Source organism: Phoca vitulina, unplaced genomic scaffold (genome assembly GCF_004348235.1).
Source record: "Phoca vitulina isolate PV1807 unplaced genomic scaffold, GSC_HSeal_1.0 scaffold17, whole genome shotgun sequence".
In the NCBI taxonomy this organism is placed as follows: Eukaryota; Metazoa; Chordata; class Mammalia; order Carnivora; family Phocidae; genus Phoca; species Phoca vitulina.
Window position 1 is genome coordinate 236,966 of NW_022589720.1, and position 19,680 is coordinate 256,645.

The 19,680-nt window shown below is 47.2% G+C and overlaps 1 protein-coding gene across 1 annotated transcript in view; it reads left to right on the forward strand.

Moving 5' to 3' along the window:
- AHRR (aryl-hydrocarbon receptor repressor) overlaps positions 1–19,680 on the forward strand; it is a 78,622-nt gene that overhangs the window by 47,478 nt on the left and 11,464 nt on the right. The window contains exons 5-6 of the mRNA XM_032415300.1: positions 12,157–12,246; positions 18,884–19,013. Coding sequence (XP_032271191.1) covers positions 12,157–12,246; positions 18,884–19,013 — 220 coding nt within the window. The remainder of the gene's footprint in view (positions 1–12,156; positions 12,247–18,883; positions 19,014–19,680) is intronic.

The following is a 19,680-nucleotide window of genomic DNA, read 5'->3' on the forward strand; positions in this document are numbered from 1 at the left end:
GACCCGTGACGTGACAGGCCGTGGACCCTGTGACCCTCGAGGGTCCCCCTTGCCTCGGTTTCCCTTGTGGAGCAGCCTGCGGCACAGGCCGTGGACCCCGCGACCCTCGAGGGTCCCCCTTGCCTCGGTTTCCCTTGTGGAGCAGCCTGCGGCACTAGCATCTACGCCTCCTGTCACCAGGCTCCTGCTTGCTCTTTGGTCTTATTGCTCTGAGAAATCTGCCTTTGATTATCTTCTGTTGTACCTGCTGGACCCAGTCTTCTGAAGCCCCTTTCAGTTTCTTTCAGGGGTTCAACAGAGGCCTCAGGCCAGGAAGGCAAGCCCCCCAGTACAGCCCCTCTACCTCATCTCCGTGGCCCGCTGCCAGCCTGACGATGTGCATGGGGCATCCCAGGCTGACCCGAGCGCACTGCCCACCAGCTCGTGCCACTTCTCAATCTTGTCTTGCCCTGGCCCAAGAGGTTGTGCCTTCTGCCCATCCAGTGGCCTCCCCGTGGGGTCAGAAGTGCACGACTCCTGGCCCCATCTCTGCAGATGGATCAGGTGTCTGGGACCTGACCAGGCTTGACCTCTTTCTGGCTTTTAGATCATTAGGACTCTCTACCATGAACACACCACTGTCTATTAGCCCTCTGACCATCTACCATGAACCCCAACCTTGAACTGTGAATCCCTGACCATCTACCCTGAACCCTAGACTATCCACCATGAACCCCCAGCTGTCTGCCATGAGCCCCCAATCATCCACCATGAACCCTCCACCATCCACCATGAACTTCTGACCATCCCCATGAGCCCCAGCCATCCTTAGGCACTGAGTTGGGCTCACGAGGTTGCCCTCACTGCTTAGTGATCAGTGTGTTCACTCTGGCCCTGCTCTGTTGGGGGTCTCCTAGGCTTAAACATGTGTGTTGCAGGCTCTGTCCTCACTGAGAAGGTACCCAGCAGGTGATTTCAGCACAGGGTGAGGGTCCTGGGCCAGCCCCCCGTAGGGAAGCCCCGTGGAAGGAGCACAGCAGTGCTGGGCCACATTGTAACTCTTGTTCACTTCACCATGTGAACATTTTCGTCTGTGAACACTGGGAAATTGCAAACCAGAGTCATCATGTGAAGTTTTAATTACTATGAGAAGAGCCAGCATTTGAGAGAACCTCCGGGCCAGCTCTGGGTCATCCTTGGTTCACAGGGGAGCGGCTGAACTCTGGGAGCCTGAGAACCTGCCTATCACCTGGGCTCTGGAGCACCTGGTGGGACCCCCCACCCTTGACTTGTTCTGTCTTGGAGTGTGCCACCCCAGGGGTGTTGGGGATTGCCCACCAGCACCCCAGGCTCACACCCCATCTCCTCCTTAGGAGGAGGTGGCCAACACCCTCCCAGGTCTACAGGGTTAGCCCTGGCGGCCCTCCTTCCTGATGGTGGTTTTCTGCCAGGGAGGATATCCCCAAGCCACCCCAGCCCCCAGCACCAACCCCTCCTTCCTGCTGCTCCAAAGTGGTAGGGGGTGGGGGACAAAGCAGGCTCGGGCTCTCCTGGGTGTAGAGCTGCCCACGTGTGGAGGAAAGATCAGGACTTGTCCAGAGGCAGGCTCTAACCCAGAAGGTCTGGAGTGACCCTCAGTATCCAGGCTGAGGCTGGTGGTCCAGGACGTGCTCAGAAAGCAAGGTCAGAGATTTTGGGGGTCAGCAGGGTGCAACCCTCCAACCATCAGGATCCCCATCAGGATGGGCCTGCTTCCTCTAGATGGACCCTCAGACTCATCAACAGCATTTACTTATTGATTGTCCCTAACTGGGCTGGCTTTTCATGAACTAAACTTCACACTAAGATATTTGTACTCAGGAAGTAGATCCCAGGTTTAAAATATAGGCTTTGTTCTCACTTTGGGAAATGATTTCAACATTTCTGGTATCAAAATCACATGTCCGGCACAAAATCTTGCATTCTAGTTCTAATTGTGATTATTATTATTAGTAGTAGTAGTAGCCAATATTGATTATTTGCTTACTCTGTGCTGGGCAGGGCCCATTTAATCCTCATAGTTGGTCACTGCAGTCATTCTCATTTTTCAGAAGAGGAGACTGAGGCCCACCAGAGAGGTTACTTCGCTTGCCCAAGGCCACAGCGCTGAAAAGGCGGCACATGGTTGAAGGGTCTTTGAAACAGCAGCGTTGTACCGGGGAAGGGAAGTAGATGTTTGACACAGCTTGCACCCGGTTCTGGGCTCCGCTCCCGCTGGGCACGGGGGGGCTGGGAGGGCCCCAGAGCATTTGTTCCTGCTGATGGCCCAGGAACCCACCCACCCTGTCCTGGCACCTCCCCTCCCCTGGTGTCTGCCTCAGGGAAGTGGCTCCCATGGCAAAGAAGGCCCAGGGAGCCCAGGGGCAGTGGATTACCCAGAGTGGGGGCCCAGGCTAGAGCGAAGGGGGCTGAGGGTCCACACCTGCCTCCATCTCTGTGGTCCTGCCGTGGGCAGCCTACTGCATCTTCCAAGAACCGTTTTCAAGTGCCGTTGCGGCTTCGTGGCAGAAATTCAAGGCTGAGTTTACTGTTTGTGGGCTCTATAAACAGCCAGTCATTCCGCTCCCTGAGCAGGAACGTGCCTCGCACGCACGCAGGCCCCATGGAGAGGCCGCGAGTGATCTGGCTCCAGCAAGGCCCAGCAGCTGCCCGGTGCCCGCTCGCTCGCGTGACTAGCAGGCTTGGCCTTGTGTTGTTGCTCTGTAACCGCGGCGACGGCTCTCAGGGGAGTGCGCCGCTCCCCTTGTCCCTTTATTCCAGGGAGGAGCAATGAGGGGCCCTTTATAATTTTCGTTTCTCTGCTGTGACCTTGACAAAATGATCTTTGAAGTACTTGCTGGCTATTTTTTCTGCCACGGGACTGGACGAGGTCAGGATATTCCAAGGTTTGCCAAAGGAAGTCCTGGGTTTTCCACACATTTGCCGTTATCCCCACAGGGGGGCTGCATGTGGTGGGCCAGCAGGGTGGGAGGCACTGTCACCGCAGAGCCTCACGTGCTGTGACCCCGCTGCCTCCCTGAGTGGCAGGTGCACGTTTCGTGACTTTCAGTAACTGAACAGAGATGCGATTTTTTTTTCCCCGTAAAAAAAGTTCAGTTCTTCGTTTGGGACCAAATCCTTTTTTCCACTTGGAAAAGTGACCTCATTTTCCATGTACCATGTTTAAAAAAACACAAAACTCTTGTAGGATTAAAAAGAGACCGGGAGAAAACAAACGGCGATGCATATTTGAAAGACGGTCCCACATGTGTAAAAGTATTTGGCGTGATGATTCTGGACTAGAATGTCAATCTGATATTAAATCCATATGACTCGGCAAATAGCGTTTTATGGTCTTTTTCCTTTTCTTTTTTTTTTAAATTTCTGCCTTGTAAGTTAAAATTAAGGTTGTTTTTGGTTGTGACTAATCTCATAAAATCTTTTTTAAGAAGGCATTTTATATACTCCAGCCTCGAGCTGTCCTTTGGTCTCTGACCTGTTACTAGCAGGGCATCATCATGTGCGGCAGCCTCTGCACTGGGAAAAGCCGTTCTGGGAGCTGGCGGAGCCGCGGGTGCCCCGCTTCCTCTCTGGCTGCTGGTGGGGGGCTGAGGACCACACCCCCCCCCGCCTGCCCATAGTAACCATCGCCAGCACCGTGTGGCAATTGGTCTGACTGCCCACCCTTTGAGCATGTCACCTGACCTCGAGGCCTGCTGATGACCTTGGCTCACCTTGTAGTGGTGACAGCAAATAGTTGCTCTGATGGTCTGTTAGCAGAACTGATGCCCTTCTTCTCACAACCCCTCAGTGGACGCCAGTATGTCCCCACCTACCTCTGTCCCAAGTCCCAAGGGTGGGGCTGCACCAGCATCCGTGGTTGGGTGCTCCCGTCCTGAAGTGTGAGCCACTGTGGTGACAGTGCCCTGGTTTGTCCCAGTGTCCCTGTCACTGCGTAGGAAGTGGGTGGTACCAGCCTGTTCTCCCTGCTGCTGCCCCGAAGCCCACCATTCCCCACAGACACCAGTCTCCAGGGCCTCAACACCACCTGCCTTGCTGAGCATGGGGCAGGAGGGAGGCTGGATCACACCCAGGCAGAAAGGAGCTCCAGCACTTTCGAGGTGAAGCGCTTGAAGCTGGCACGGGGACGGTGGGTGCCAGGTGCCCTCTTTCCTCGTAGCAAGGCCCCCACCCCTGCAGGGTGGCAGCATGTCTACATGTCATCACATGCTTCTCTATCCCTTTTATCTCAGGCAGGGAAGGCAGGACTTTTGATAAATGACATAAACAAATCTCAAATGTTTATAGGTGGCCCCACCAAATACTACGTGTCTGAGAACAGAGGCCCCGGGGTGTGGGGGGAGGATTTAGGTACATTTACCAACTCTCATATAGGCCCCTAGGATGAGATCCAGGCAAATGGGCAAATACCGGACTTCCCATTCATCACTCAAAGGTGTTAGGACAGTGGGACCAGACAGTTTTCTCTGGAGCTGCCCAGGTGTTACAATGACAACGCAGTTTATTTGACTCCTGGAGACGTTTTGCCAGACACCTATGTTGTCTGAGGTCAATTTCCTATTCTTTAGAAGTTACACTGGGATTCAGGGGTCGGGGGCTTTGCAAGGAGATGGACCATTTAAATCTGTGGCCACAGCTGGAGTGCTGTGTGAGGCTGGGGTTTCTTGCCCAGAAAACTCAGCACAAACTCTGAGTCCTGTCGTGAAGTCATTGCCCTAATGTTTGCACCTCTGCATCAGAAAATTGCCCAAAACTTTGAAACTTTCAAGTCACGGAGGAGCCAAGCCACTCTAGGATTATAGAAAGGGTACTTTTGCATCAGAAATCTCATCCTGACTGCCTGTGAATACCTAGCTTCTCAAGTGCTTTTTGGACTGGTTTTGAATGTTACTTCTTCCCTCTTGAATAAGAAGACCTTTGGCGAGTGTTTATTTTACATTTTCATGAGTGCTGTGACTTTGCCTTTTTGAATCACACTTCAGCGGCTGAGTGAGCGGCTTTGCAGCAGCCTCCGCATGAAGTTGGAAGGCTTTATCCTCTGCCCGGAGGGTCTTCCCGGGAACTTTGTGTGGTGTAGTACCATCTTTGAGAAGAACACACCAGCAGCTCTGGTCAGCAGGGGCATGTATCCCACACCTCTAGCCCCAACACAGAAACCACACATCTGAAACAACAGTTATATTGTACCTTGAAAGCAAGAAGGCAGAAAATCTACAACAAAGTTATCTGAAAACAAAGTAGGGAGCAAACAAAAAAGACAAGGCGTCACCCAGAAGAAGACACGTTCACCATGGACAGGTTCTTTGTGGCTCTGTGAGACAGAGGCCTGACCACAGCACCATGGAGCCTGGCAGCTCAGGACCTGTAGGGTTCATGATGCTGGGGGTCTCTGGCCCCTTCCTCAGCCCGCTGCATCCTTCTGCTATCCAACTGGCTACATTCATGCAGGAGCAGGGAGGCTCCCCAGAACCCAGCTTCTGCCCTGTAGCATCTGGGAGGGAGCCGTTTGTGGGTACGTGTGATGTTACCCTGAACAAAGTCACGTCACACTGGCGAGCAAGAGCAGAGCTAGGGGTGGGGGGTGTCTGCTCCACTTGTTTCTACAAGTAAATTTTAGGAAACCTCTAAGGAACAGAAAATACCAAGTTCCCCAAGCCACTGCAGAGCACAGAATGGGAAGAGAGGGTAGGCAGCTAATTCTGCAAGGTCAGGAAACCCTGCACTGAAGCCTGATGAAGGGCGCAAAGGAGAAATCAGCTGGTCTGCTCGTGACACTAGATGAAAGAACTCTAAGTAAAGCAACAGTGAATTGACTCTGTATGTGTCATAAAAGAATGAGCCATGGTGGCCATGGGAATAAGGTAATGCTCCACATCAACTCAGTAACCTGAAAGGGAAAAAAATCACCTTGTGGGTGATTCTCCAGCCCTGATCAGACAGACGAACAAAAAAAGCAGTAATAACAAAGGGTTGACAGAGCATAATTTATTGAAAAGCCCGTCTTTGGGATGCCCAGGTGGCTCAGTCGGTTAAGCAGCTGCCGTTGCGTCGGGTCATGATCCCAGGGTCCTGGGATCAAGCCCCACATCGGGCTCCCTGCTCCGCGAGGAGTCTGCTTCTCCCTCTCCTCTGCTGTGCTCTCTCGAATTCCCTCCCTCCACACTTTTCCTGTGTTTTGTAGCTCTTAGTGCATGTTTACCTCCTGTATTTAGCATCAACTTGCTCACTCCATAAACAGTGGGGCGTAGACAGGACTTCAGTCTGCTGATGGATTCATCTGGGCAGAATGGGCATCTGCACGATGCTGAATCACCCCCAGGAACAAAGGATGTCTTTCCATTTGTTCAAATATGATTTTGTGTCTTGAGATGTTTTAAAATTTTCTTCCCATAGGTTTTACATATTTCTTGTTAAGTTTATTTATAAAGTACTTGGATCTTTTTTGAGATGTTTGTAAATGAGGTTTTATCTATCATCACACCCTCTAATTTGGTCATTTTTCTAATATAAAGTATATAATATGAAGTTTATAAAGATTATTGAATACATGTATTTAATTTTATATCCTGCCTCCTTACTGAATTCTTTTTTTTTTTTTTGAGTTATTTTATCATTGGCTTTCTAAAGCTTTCCAGAAAAATAGCGATATCCTCTGCAAACAGAGACCATTTTCCTTTTCTCAGTTCTTATGCCTCCTGTTGGTTTCTCTTGTCTCACTGCAACAGCTCCATCCGATGGTAGTTACAGTAGGACAGGAGTCAGCCTACATTTTCTTTAAAAGGCCAGATGGTAAATATTTTTAGCTTTGTGGGCCATACGTCGCAGCTACTCAGCTCTGCTGTTGTAGGGCAAGAGTGGCCACAAACAGTAAGTAATGATTGGGTGTGGCTGTGTTCCAGTGAAATTTTATTTACAAAATCAAGTGGCAAGCCATATTTGGGGCCATGGTTTGCACATGCTGGAATGGGAGACCATGGGTATCTTTGCCTTGCTTCCTGATCTTACTGGAAACACATAAAATATTTCCCCACTAAGTAAGTTGGTGCCCTAGGAATCACACACACACAAATACACATACACACACACACACACACACACACACACAATCATGTTAAGAATGTACCTATAATTCCCGTTTTCTTAAGAGTTTTTATACAGAATAAGTGTTGAATTTTGTGGAAAGCTTTTTTACCATCTTTGGAGATAATTATAAGACTTTTCCCCTTAGATCTATAAATGTGGTGTATTATGATAACGGATTTCCTAATATTGAGTCAACCTTGTATTCCTGGAATAACTCTACTTGGTCATGTGTATCATATTTCCTTAATGTGAAACTGGAGTCTGTTTGCTAATATTTGCACATTCTCATTAATAATGAAAAGTCTGTAATTTTATTTTTATTATACTTTCCTTATCAGAGTTAAGTGTCAATGTTATAGTTCTAATAATTAGAAAATTTCCCTCATTTTCTATGCTCTGGGACAGTTTATGGGGCATTGATGTGATCTGATCTTTAACACTTGGTGGAATTACATTTTAAAGCCATCTAGACCTGGTACATTTTTGTGGGCTGATTCCTTGGAACTCCTGTTTCTTCTATAGAAATCAGTTGTTCAGGGTTTCTGTCTCTAATGGGTCCATTCTGGTAAATCATATTTTCCTAGTAAACCATATACTTATTTAGGTTTTCAAATTTATTTGTATAGAGGTCTTTCCCCTACTTTCATTTAATTTGTTCCCCTCTGCCACCGCCAGGGAACTGCTGTCTGGCATTTATCCCATCGATTCGCTTGGCCTGCTCTTGGGCTCCATATAAATAGATGCACAGGCCCCACGATCAGTAGGGTGCTCTTTTTCTCTGTGTGATAGTTCCCACATTAGGGTTATTCTGCAGTACATTCTCTAGTTGATAGATACTGGGTTATTTCCAGAGTTTGACTATTTTGAATAAGGCCACTACGAACATTCTGGTTCGGGTGTTTTTGTGAACATACCCATTTCACTTGGGTAAGTACTCAGAGTGGAATTTCTGGTCATAGGAGAGATGCACGTTCGTGTTTATGAGGAATCACAAAATAGTTTCCCAAAACATAATTGCTGCATTTTATGTTCTTACTGGTGATGCTTCATATCCTCACCAACACTTAGTGTTGTCTGTTTTCTTGACTGCAACCATCCCAGTGTGTATGAAATGGTATCTGAATGGGATTTTCATTTGCATTTCCCTGATGACTAGTGATATTGACAAATTTTTATCTGTAGACAGGCCATTCTTCCATCTCCTTAGTAAAGTATCTCTTCAAGACTTTGGCCAATTTTAAAAATTGGGTTGTTCATCTTTTTACTATTGATTTATAGACATTCTTTATATATTCTGGATAAAGTCCTTTGTCTATATACTGTGAATATTGTTTTCTCGGTCTGTGGCATGTCTTTTTCCATTTTTAAATATTGTGTTTTAATAAAGCCCAATTTATCAAGTTTTTCCATGAAGGGCTAGTGTTTTTGTGTCCTATCCAAATCTGCCTATCCCCAACTTAGGAAGACATTTTGTTTTCTTCTAGAAACCTTATGATTATGGGGTTTTATCTCTAGGCCTAAGCTATGAATTAAGTTTTGTGGAATTAGATAGGAGTCAGTGTTCATTTTTTCCACATAAACAACCAGCTGTCCCAGACACATTAATGCCATGTTGACCTGGTTACCACAGCTTTACACTAAGTCATGAAGTCAGCGTAAGTTCTGAAATTTTGTTCTTCTTTAACATGGTTGCTTTAGTAAATTGGGCCCTTTGCATATACAAACTTTAGAATCAGCTTGACAATTTCTGCTAAGAGAAGAAACCCTCCTGAGATTGGGATTGGGATTGGGATGACATCACATCCACAGACTGATTTAGGGAGCTGGACTCTCTACCTACATGGAGTCTTTCAATCCAAGAACATTGCATATCTCTTGGATTATTTGGGTCCTGCATATCTTTTATTAGATTTATTCCTAGGCATGTTATGTTTTTTGATCTGCGACTGGAGTTTTCTTTGTGGGAAGGTTTTGATTACAAATTCAATTTGTTTGGGGGTGCCTGGGTGGCTCATCGGTTAAGCGTCTGACGTCGGCTCTGGTCATGATCCCAGGATCCTGAAGCCCTGCCATCAGATTCCCCGCTCAGCAGGGAGTCTGCTTCTCCCTCTCCTCTGCCCCTCCCCCTGCTCAAGCTCTTCTCTCTTTCTCTCTCAAATAAGTAAATAAAATCTTTAAAAAAAAAAAACAAATTTAATTTGTTTAACAGATATTGGGCTATTCAGATTTTCTAGTTGCTCCTTTTTTTTGAGAGAGAGAGAGAGCACACATGGTGGGGGGGCAGAGGGAGAGAGAGAGAGAGAGAATCTTAAGCAGGCTCCATGCCCAGTGCGGAGCCCCATGCAGGGCTTGAGCTCATGACCCTGAGATCATGACCTGAGCCAAAATCAAGAGTTGGATGCTTAACTGACTGAGCCACCCAGGTGCCCCTTCTATTGTTCTTATATCAGTTTTGTTAGTGTGTTTCAGGGAATTTGTCCATTTCATTTAAATTGCTTAATTTATTGAAATTCATTCTTAATATTTTCTTACTACCCTTTTAATGTCTGTAGGATCTGTAATGATTTTAAATCTCTTGTGTCAGTAATTTGTATTTTTCTTGATCAAAATTGCTAGGGGTTTATCAGTTTATTAATCTTTTCAAAGAACCAAATCGACTTTGTTGATGATGTTTATTATTTTACAGTTTTAAACAATATCATTGATTTTTTTCACCTTTGTTTTTATTTTTTTTCTTCCACTTACATTGGATTTAATTGGCTCTTTCCCCCTAGTTTCATAAGGAGAAACTGCACACTTTCTTCCTTTCATAGCTCACTGGGACTTAGTACTCTCTTTTCTGCTAATAAGGACTTGGAAGTTACCAGTTCCCTGTGTTCTCATCATGACAAGGGCATAGATTTGTGTAGTTTCACGCATTCATGTTGTTTTACATCATTTAGAAGTGAGGGTATTTGGGTTTAAGTGGCTGCCATTTTCCTAGAATGCCTAGAAATCTTCAATATCAGTAATTTAAAAGCTCTTAGAAATTGGTATTTATAAAACCCTAACAGAAAAATTAGCATATGATATGCACGGGCAGTTTACCAAAGAAGAACTATAGGTTAACAGTGAATGTATGAGAGCTCATTAATATCAATCCCATTAATAGTCAAAGAAATAAAAATTATAATAATGGTAAAAAATATATGACTTAAAAAATGGCAAAAATTTAAAAAGAAAGAAAGAAAAAGAAAGGAAGAAAGAAAGAAAGAAAAAGAAAGAAAGAAAAAGGGAAAGGAAAGGAAAGGAAGAAAGAGTATCCCACATGGTCAATAATTAAGGGAAATAAGTATTGTGATACATTGCTAATAACCACAAACTATAGAATTTAATTTAAAGTCTCTAAATGTCTGTATTTTAAAGACACAAATTTAAATATTTATGAATTCCACTGTCCGGGTGCCTCCCTCACCTCCAGCTTCTGCACTGACCAAGTAGAGTTACAACCTCCTGCCCCGTGGAGGTGATGCGGAATTGAATGAGCTACTTCATGTAGGGCACTTGACACTCAAGTAGGGACCTACACAGCGTGAACTGTCACTTTCTTTATCATAATGATGATGATGGTGGGAAGGAGGAAGAAGATAATAGATGGGTAGATAGATAGATGGAAGAAATGCTCATTGATCATGCAATCCAGTGGCTGTGCTCCCCTATGCACCTTCACTACTGGTGATTCTGGGAAGCCATTGCGGGATGGGGCTAAAAAGCTTGCTTTTCAAATGAAGACTTGAAATCAGGAACATAGTCACGTGCCCTAATTTTCTACACACACACACACACCCAAAAATTATGGATACAACTGAGATTTAATAATTATAAAAATATGAATAACATACACTAACAAATGGATGCACTGATAGAAAATATTTTAAGAAGCTATAATTGATATAAGAAAAAAATTAAAAACCTGGATATGCTAACAACCATTACATAAATTGATATGGTGCTAAAATCTGCCCCTTTTCACTTGCCCTCTCCCCAAAATGTGCCCAAGCTGGATGCTCTTGGAAGTGAAACCAAACTTTCAAAGAGCAGATTATCCTTGCCTTAAAAAAGTGGGTTCAGGAAATGGGAAAGAGGGAGAGGGGTCTGACTCATTTCTGGTAATCTTGACACCAAAATAAGGAGAGATGCTCATAGACTAGCTTTTCCTTAAATATAGATGAATATCTCCTAAGTGAAATGAGTCAATCCCAAGAACATATTTAAAACTATGATAAGGCGGGGCGCCTGGTTGGCTCAGTCATTAAGCATCTGCCTTGGGCTCAGGTCATGATCCCAGGGTCCTGGGATCCAGCCCCGCATCGGGCTCCCTGCTCCGCGGGGGGCCTGCTTCTCCCTCTCCCACTCCCCCTGCTTGTGTTCCCTCTCTCGCTGTGTCTCTCTCTGTCAAATAAATAAATAAAATCTTTAAAAAATAAAAAATAAAAAAATAAAAAATAAATAAAATTATGATAAGGCTTACCCCATAATACACAAGAACGATTCATCATCAGAAATCTATCACCAAATTCGCCACATTAATAAACAAAAGAAATTTTATGTGATTATTTCAGTAGATATAGGAATAGCACTTGATGGAGTTCAATATTTCTTCATGATAAAAACTCTCAGGAAAACCAGAACATAGGCTGGAAGACAGTGCGTGAACAGAGAAAGTCCATGTAGGTGAAGTAAGGATCCTGTTATGTCTCAGATACTGGTGGAGGCTCATCTCGTCATGAAGATATTTATATTTTGTAAACCATGAGTTTTATAATCACTAGAAAAAGAAGAACACAGTCTTGAGGCTTATAAACGATGACCAAGTTCCCCTGTCATCTGCTAACTTGGGACCTGTTGCAAAATTGTCATAAATAAATTAAAAGTGGGTGTTTCTGAAGTTTATGAATACAGACTACAAAACAAGAGAATTGGTTGAAAATGCAGCAAAAACAATGCTTGCACTTTCTCATTGTGAGGATTTCGAGAATGTATGCAGGAGCCAATTTGAGTTCTTGTCTCTTCTAGTCTCTCGATGGCTTTGCCCTGGTCGTGAGTGCGGAAGGCATGATATTTTATGCTTCAGCCACAATCGTGGACTATCTGGGCTTCCACCAGGTAAACACAGCTCTTCGACCTGCTGTGCAGTGGGTTCACTGTCTTGCACGTGCTTACTGTCTTCCAGCCTTAAACATCTGCAAAATCGGGCTTTTCTTATCACAGAGCTTTTCTCAGGTAAGGATTTTCACACCCCAGCTTTGTCTAGGGTTCCAGGTCGTACAAGAGATGTGACAGTGTCCAGGGTGTCACAAGTGTACGGGGCAGTGAATTTTGCTGGCTGTGCCCCCACCACGCATCTCACATTCGGGTGAGGGGCTGGTGAGCACCAGGGCGCCACTCCTTGCTGCAGCATCACTGTCTGGAACCTCAGATTTGGGGCACATTCAGGAAATAGCGTGTTCTGGAAATGCCCTTCTTGATTCACAGATAATTCATTTGGTCCGTTACCCCAGGCCTGCCCAGGCTGGATGATTCCAGACATTGGGGCAGGGCTCTGGGGTTGAGACCCATCAAACACTGGGATCCTCCCCCAACAAAAGGTGCAATAAAACCCCCCACCCATGGCCCAGGGAGGGCAAAGGAAACTTCTCTGCCTGGCCTCTGTTCCCAGAGGGAATGAAGAGAAATCCAAAGCTTGAGCTTGAAGTCTAAATCCAAATTCACACTCTTGCATAGTGCAGGCCCCCTAGTCCAGAGCTAGTGGTGGACAGGTGAGATCTCGGGGCCTCAGGGAAACACAAATGTGACCCTTCAGCAGCAAGGCCACAGCCATCCTCATAAAGATATCCCCTCTGAAGAGGGGTTCAGCATGCAAAATTATGAACACACTCCATTCAACATACAAATAGGCGGATTAGAGAGAGAACCAAATACAACTTTGAAAAATGAGGCACACAGTGTGTCTGTTAGTCAGCGTCCTGTTTGGAGGCAGAAATTGTGAAGTGATTTGAGTGGCTTAATATAAAGAATGGATGCAAGTTTAGTATAAAGATCATCAACTAGTAACACAGGAGCAGAGGGTGGAGCCCTCAGGAGGCTGGGCGCTCCAGCAAGGAGCACTTTCTGGAGATACCCTCACTGGTGAGGGTGAAGCCACGGCCCCTGGGTGATGGAGAGGTCAGTGAGGTGCCCCAGGCCAGGGCTAGCCAGCAGGAAACTGCCCACTGGGATGCTGGCTAGACTCTCGGGGAGGCTACCCATGGCAGGGAGTCCTGGGCTGGGTGTGGCTGGCACTCGAGGGGCCCGACCTCCCTCCTACAGTGCCGGGAGTACCTTTGCCAGCAGAGGGGAAATGTGTGCAGGATCCGGGATCAGAGCCAAGTGATGAATGAAGCTTAGAGGCAGTACATGGAGTTAATAACAAAAATCTCACTGGATGGGTGGAAGACCCAGGGCGTGCCCAGAAGCAAAGGGTGGCGGAAGCCAAGATCAGAGAATGTGGGTCCCTGACACATGTGAAAATTCAAGTCGGCCTGAGGCCCCTGAAGCTGATTGGAGCATTTGATCTAATTTCCATGAAAACTGTCACTTTGACTCATTTCCAAAACTGAAGTGCCTGTCACTGTACAGATGATTCTGAGAAGCAATTCCTCTTACACCCACCTCTGCATTTGCTTTCCTACCACCTGAACCCAGGACCAAATGGCTGACACACCCTGTCCTGACCAGGCCTCTTCCCTGCCACTGGCTCTTCCACAGGACAGCCTGTGGCGATAGCCGACCACGTGGCCTGGGTCGGCCCCTGCAGCACATGGAGGTGTGGCCCCGGCAAGGACCCCACAGATACGGCCAGCGTGTGGCAAGTAGATGAAGTGTGGTGGGCGTGACCTCCAAGAGGCACTCCTGGGGCTGCCCTGTCAGGCCAGGGGGTAGAGCCTCAGCTCTGCTCTCTCTGAGCCTCCTTCTCCTCCTCCACATACAGAGCACTGGGCAGAGCATTAGCCACCTGGTGACAGTCAGGGGGAAGCATCCGCACCACCAGCCCTGCTGCAGGGGAGGCTGCCCGTTGGCTGCTCGTGGCAGTGGGTGACGATAAGGCTCCCATCACTGTGTCCTTGTGTCCATCTCCACCTCCTGAAGACATGTGGGGCAGGTGTCAGGAGATCTGAAGTGGTGGGGAATGCATTGCCCACCCCAGACAGATGAGCTCCTGGAGTGGCGGACTGAGGCCCTTCCTCCCCACCTTAGCCTTCTGCACGTGCTCTCAGGGTTGCCAAGCTCTCTGGCCATAGGGCCCCCTCATGCAACACAAGAGCTCAGGGGCCCCCTGATAGCTGGTGCCAGGCTGTGGACATGATATGATTCCAGCCCCCAAATGAGGAAGCCTTTTTTTTTTGTCTTTTTGATTGCATGTGCAGGGTCAAATCTAGGAAAACATGGTCTGGTCCGCGTTTTCCATGGTCAGAATTCCCTTCAGCTCCTATCACTGTCTGCTGAATTGCCCTGTGAATTCTCCAGACACATCCAGAGCTGCCTGCCTTCAGCCAGAATCTGGGGGTGGCTTTGGTAATAAATGCAAGTGTCCTGAGGAGCAGCTTTGGTCCCAGGTCTAAACTTACTCCCTGGAATCTCTATTTTCTTGGAGCTTGGTTATTTTCCACCAAGTGTTAGACGTAAAATAAAGTTTTGCCTTTTATTATGAGGAAATTGTTTCCAAATGCCATTAAATCAGGCATTGCCTCGATGCAAAATATTTCGGGAAAATATTAGAACAGCTTTGTGCTGTTGTGAGCTTCTTGTGCAAAATACTTAACAAAAGTCGGGAACTGATTATTTTGGTATGTTCAGGTTCAGGAGTCTTTGTGATGAACAAGTAGGTTTTAGATGCATATTTTAGGTGCCATCTACATTTATTAATTCAAGGGGTGGTCCATTCCCTCAAAGACCGGCAGTTGGGGGCAAACTGTCCCCATGTGAACCAGGGTGAGGGCACTGGAGCAGTTAAGAGTCCCACAGGCTAGGTAACAGATGGGTACACAATTTGCACAAAAAGTAAAGATGACAACTGCTGGAATGAAGTTTGTAAAAGTTAGTAATAATTTTATTCTTAACTCCGTAAATGATGGTTTAGAACTAAAATAAAGGCTGGCTTTACTTGATCAAAGCTGTGTTTGTTTTTCCACCATTTGTTTTTTGCCCCACTATTTGAACAATTACTATATTACTCTCTCCACTCCTTGTCACATTTCCCCACCATTTATTTTTCTTGACCTTGCTTTGTAGGGAGCAGACTCTGGGAGATTAAGGGAGACTAAGGGCAGTCAGTCATGCCATACTAATTATTATACCTTTATTCCCCCAACCTAAAAAATACTCACATTTATATGTCTTCAAATTTGTCTGAGTCAGAAATATCTTTTCCAGTTTTATTATGCCCCCCCCCCCCAGTTGGTCTGTCTCCTGTTTTGGTTAAACCACAGATCCCCTCTTGCATGTTAATTCTACACATCCCTTCCATTAATTAACTAAGGTGTGGGGAGACATGAACAGGGCATCCAGGGACACCCACCTTTCTGGGATTCTACAAAGTGTGGGGTCACCCATTAAAGCTCACAAGAGAATAACTGAATGACAGTGCCTGTTTATTAAGTCACCATGGGAACTATGACTGCCCCGTGCTCAGAGGTCAGCATGGTCTTTTCCTTTCATCAAAACTATAGAAGGGAAAATGCCATCCATCTACAGCAGGATAGAAGAACACTGAATTCCCAGTAATGAGTCAATCAAGTGGTATGCAGTACCTCACAAGAAAATATAAAACATTATTTATAGAATTTAAAGAAGAACCAAACAGAAGGATATGCCATATTTGTGAATTGGAGGGCTCCAATTATCATTATAAAGATGTCAGATCATGTTACAGAGGTAATCACATAAAAACCGAGCAGCTTTTCTAGGTGGAAATGGACAAGCTTTTGGGAATGCAGAGAGCTGAGACTATCTAGGACCATCCAGAGAGGACAAGGGGGCAAGAGTGGTGATTACTGGGGACTTAAATGCTGGACATAAGACTTCCTGTAAAACCCAGTTGCTGGGACAGTGTGGGATTGGCACAAAGGTTGATGAACAGACTCACAGAACTGGAAGCTCAGAGCACGTGCAGAAGGCTAAGGTGGGGAGGAAGGGCCTCAGTCCGCCACTCCAGGAGCTCATCTGTCTGGGGTGGGCAATGCATTCCCCACCACTTCAGATCTCCTTCTCCAGAAGCTCAGTGTGCACGGGTGTGGGAGTTATAACAGAGGGGGCACTGCCTGGTGGTGGGGAAATGGTGGTCTTGTCAACAAATGGAGTTGGGTGAACTGGATCCACATGGAAAAGAAATGAATCCTGATTCTTACCTCACACCATGCACAGTAAATATCAGGTGATGGTAGAAGTTTCTAGAAGCTTCAGGACAGAGTTAGGAGATCGGTGAGGAATACTGAGGGCAAGACCCCACCCATGAGGAAAGACTGATGAATCGGCTGTGTTAGATCCACTAAGAGAGCAGGAAGGCAGGCCAGGGAGTGATGATGTTGGCAGCAGAGCCCACCCAGCAGGGGACCCATGTCCAGAGCAGTTGAAGAACAGGAAAATCAGCAATGGAACTGGGGGAAGGACAAAAAAAGGCAACACATGCACACCCACATGACATGTGTAACATGCATACACTTGCACTTGAAGACCAATAAATATGTGAGAAGATGCACAGTTTCACTGGGCTTTATGACAGGCAGTGAGAAAAAAACCACAGTGAGAAACGGTGACACATGCACCCCAGCGGCTCAGATAAAGAAGGCTGGGAATGCTACATGCCAGCCAGAATGTAAAGCGACTGGCCTGGCACGCACCGTGGCAGTGGCGTACTTGTGCACTCACTCTGGAAAGGTGCTTGGTGTCGTCTACTAAGGCTGGCCCTCTGCCACCCCCGACCCACCCAGGTGTGCGCCCAACAGAGAGGCACTCAGACACAGTAGTGGCGTGTGGAAGGGGCCAAGTGGGTTAATCAGGTGGAAACACTCACCCTGTGGGCACGAGAAACTGCTGCCACACACATGGCCTGGGTGAACGTTACAATTGTGACGTTGAACAAGAGGACAGACATCGAAGAACAGCGTTCCATTTACAAACATAACCAGCCTACAGCACGCGGCGTCTGCACCATGGCCGCCGCCTCGGAGGGAAGGGGGGCTCTGAGAAACTTTCGTGTCCTGTTTCCTGATCTGAGTGTTGGTTACACTGAGAACTCACTCCTCCAACTGTATGCTTTTGATTTGGGCACTTTTCAGCCTATATGTCATACTGAATCTCAGTATTATTATTATTAGGAAAGTGTCCCTGTGCGAAGGGCACTCGTGATCATAGGGCTGCCGGGTGAGGTACGAGCAGGGGGTGAGCGGGGAGCCACCAGGTCTTGAGCTGGAGGGAAAGCCTAGTGCGTCCACTTTCACTATGAGTTGGTTTCTGCCCATTGGCCCCAAGTTCATGTCCAGAGCCTCTGACCCTAGACGACAACGACCAAGGACAACAAGCATTCTGACCTCTCTGACCACTTCTTTCTCTGAAAACATAGTCTCTTTGAACTAAGGAATGCACTGGTGATTGTAGTACAGCTTTCAAGTTATGCTTATGTTCCTTCTCTACCTTCCTGCTGTTGTATCTTGTTTGACATCTGGGGGTCCCAATGAACCCTAGCCATGGAGTTACAGGCAAGAGTACAACTCCTTGAAAACATGGTAGGTCTCATCCAGTCTGGGTGAGTTTACTAGTTACTTTCTTTAAAAGTAACCAATTTCTGGTCTTGATTTTTCAGGAACTTTCCCTCCATCTAATTATTGTAATGATCCTGTTGGGAAATGACACAAACTTAGAAATGGCCCATTCCAAAGAGATCACTAATGGCACCTGGCAGGTTATTCAGGTGGTGTTGGGCCAGGTTCTCAGTGTGGATAATGGGCGACATCTTTCAGTTAAGGGAAGGTAAGGAGGAGACGTGCACCGCCCTCTGAGAACACTTCTGCCGACGATCGCAATAGTCATGTTCCTCGGAAACCGGTCTCTGTAGCTCCCGGTTGTGGCCTCTGCGCCCTGAAGTGCAGCTTCTCAGTGTAGACCTGGTGCCTTCGAGGGTCGGCCTCTGTGTTCAGGGCTCAAGTAGGTGGGAGGACAAAGGACCAGAGAGAGGGTGGGAGACCAGCAGGTCCTTGTGGCATCGTAGAAAGAAGCAGCAGCCAGGCCTGGAAGTGCTGGGATGAAGGAAGTCACTGGCCAGGAGGCCTGGCCAGGCTCTCATCTGCTCTGATGGTTCCCAGCTCACCTGGCAGCTCCTGTCTCACCTTGTGACTCTGGTCTCACCTGGCAGTTCCCACCTCACTTCTCAGGGATGCTTTCCTAATAAACTTTTGTGATAGGACGAAAAGTGCCCACATCATAAACACACAGCTTGATGAGCTCTCGGAGTCCTGGAGAAAAGTGAGTATCTTGGACCCAGAAGGTGTTTGGTCTCTGAGCCTCCTGCTCTGTCCCCCAAGAGCACTGCCTGGGTGAGTGGGAGGCTGGGGGCTGGGGGGCCTCGCATGAGTCAGATGCCAAACTCCTACCTTTCCCATGAGACATCTTTAGAGGGCAGTGAGTGAGACAGGTTTTGCAATTATTAATCACTGGAATAAAAAGCATGCAGATTCACTTAGTTTAAAACAATGTTGCAATGTTGCAGACGGATGTGATGCACCAAAACATTTACGACTATATCCACGTGGATGACCGCCAGGACTTCTGCCGGCAGCTCCACTGGGCCATGGACCCTCCCCAGGTGCTGTTTGGGCAGCCCCCGCACTCAGAGACAGGTGGGTCTTTGGGTCTTCTGTGGGTCTAACCAAGACTTGGAGCAGTTCGTGTAAACATGTGGATGCCTCTGAGAAATTTCCAGCATGCTTTCTCATCTGCCTTTGCTTCACATTGAATGCAGTGCCTGACATTTCTCTCCTTCGGGGACCCCCTCCCACACACCCCTCCCCTCTCCAGGGGTCCCCACTCAGCTCTCTGGCTCCTGAGTGCATGTGGCTTGGCTGCAGCATGAGACCACTTCACAAGAAGCTACGGTACTTGTCTCTCATTTTGCAAACTCCCCCTCAAGATGCACATCTTCCAGGAAATTCCTTTGGCCCATATTAGATTTACCTGAAAAAAGGCCTAAAGATTATTGTCTGCTCAGAGACGCTGCCCCTTGTGGGCAAGGCCCCCTGCAAAGGGTTTCCTCCAGGTCTGTGGCCCCTGCCCCATACGACATATGCGGCAAGCACCCATCTCCCTGAGAGGTAGTGGAGCAGACGGGAGATCAAGGGGAGGGGGTGGTGTCCACTGGGGGGGGGGGGGTCCCAGCTCTTCCACACACTTTCCCCAAAGTTGTAAACGATTCAAGAAAAGCTTCTACCACAATCTCAGGTAACAGCATGATTTACCTCACAAAGCTGAGTGAAAAAGAAAACCCAGGTGCTAATATTCAGTATCATT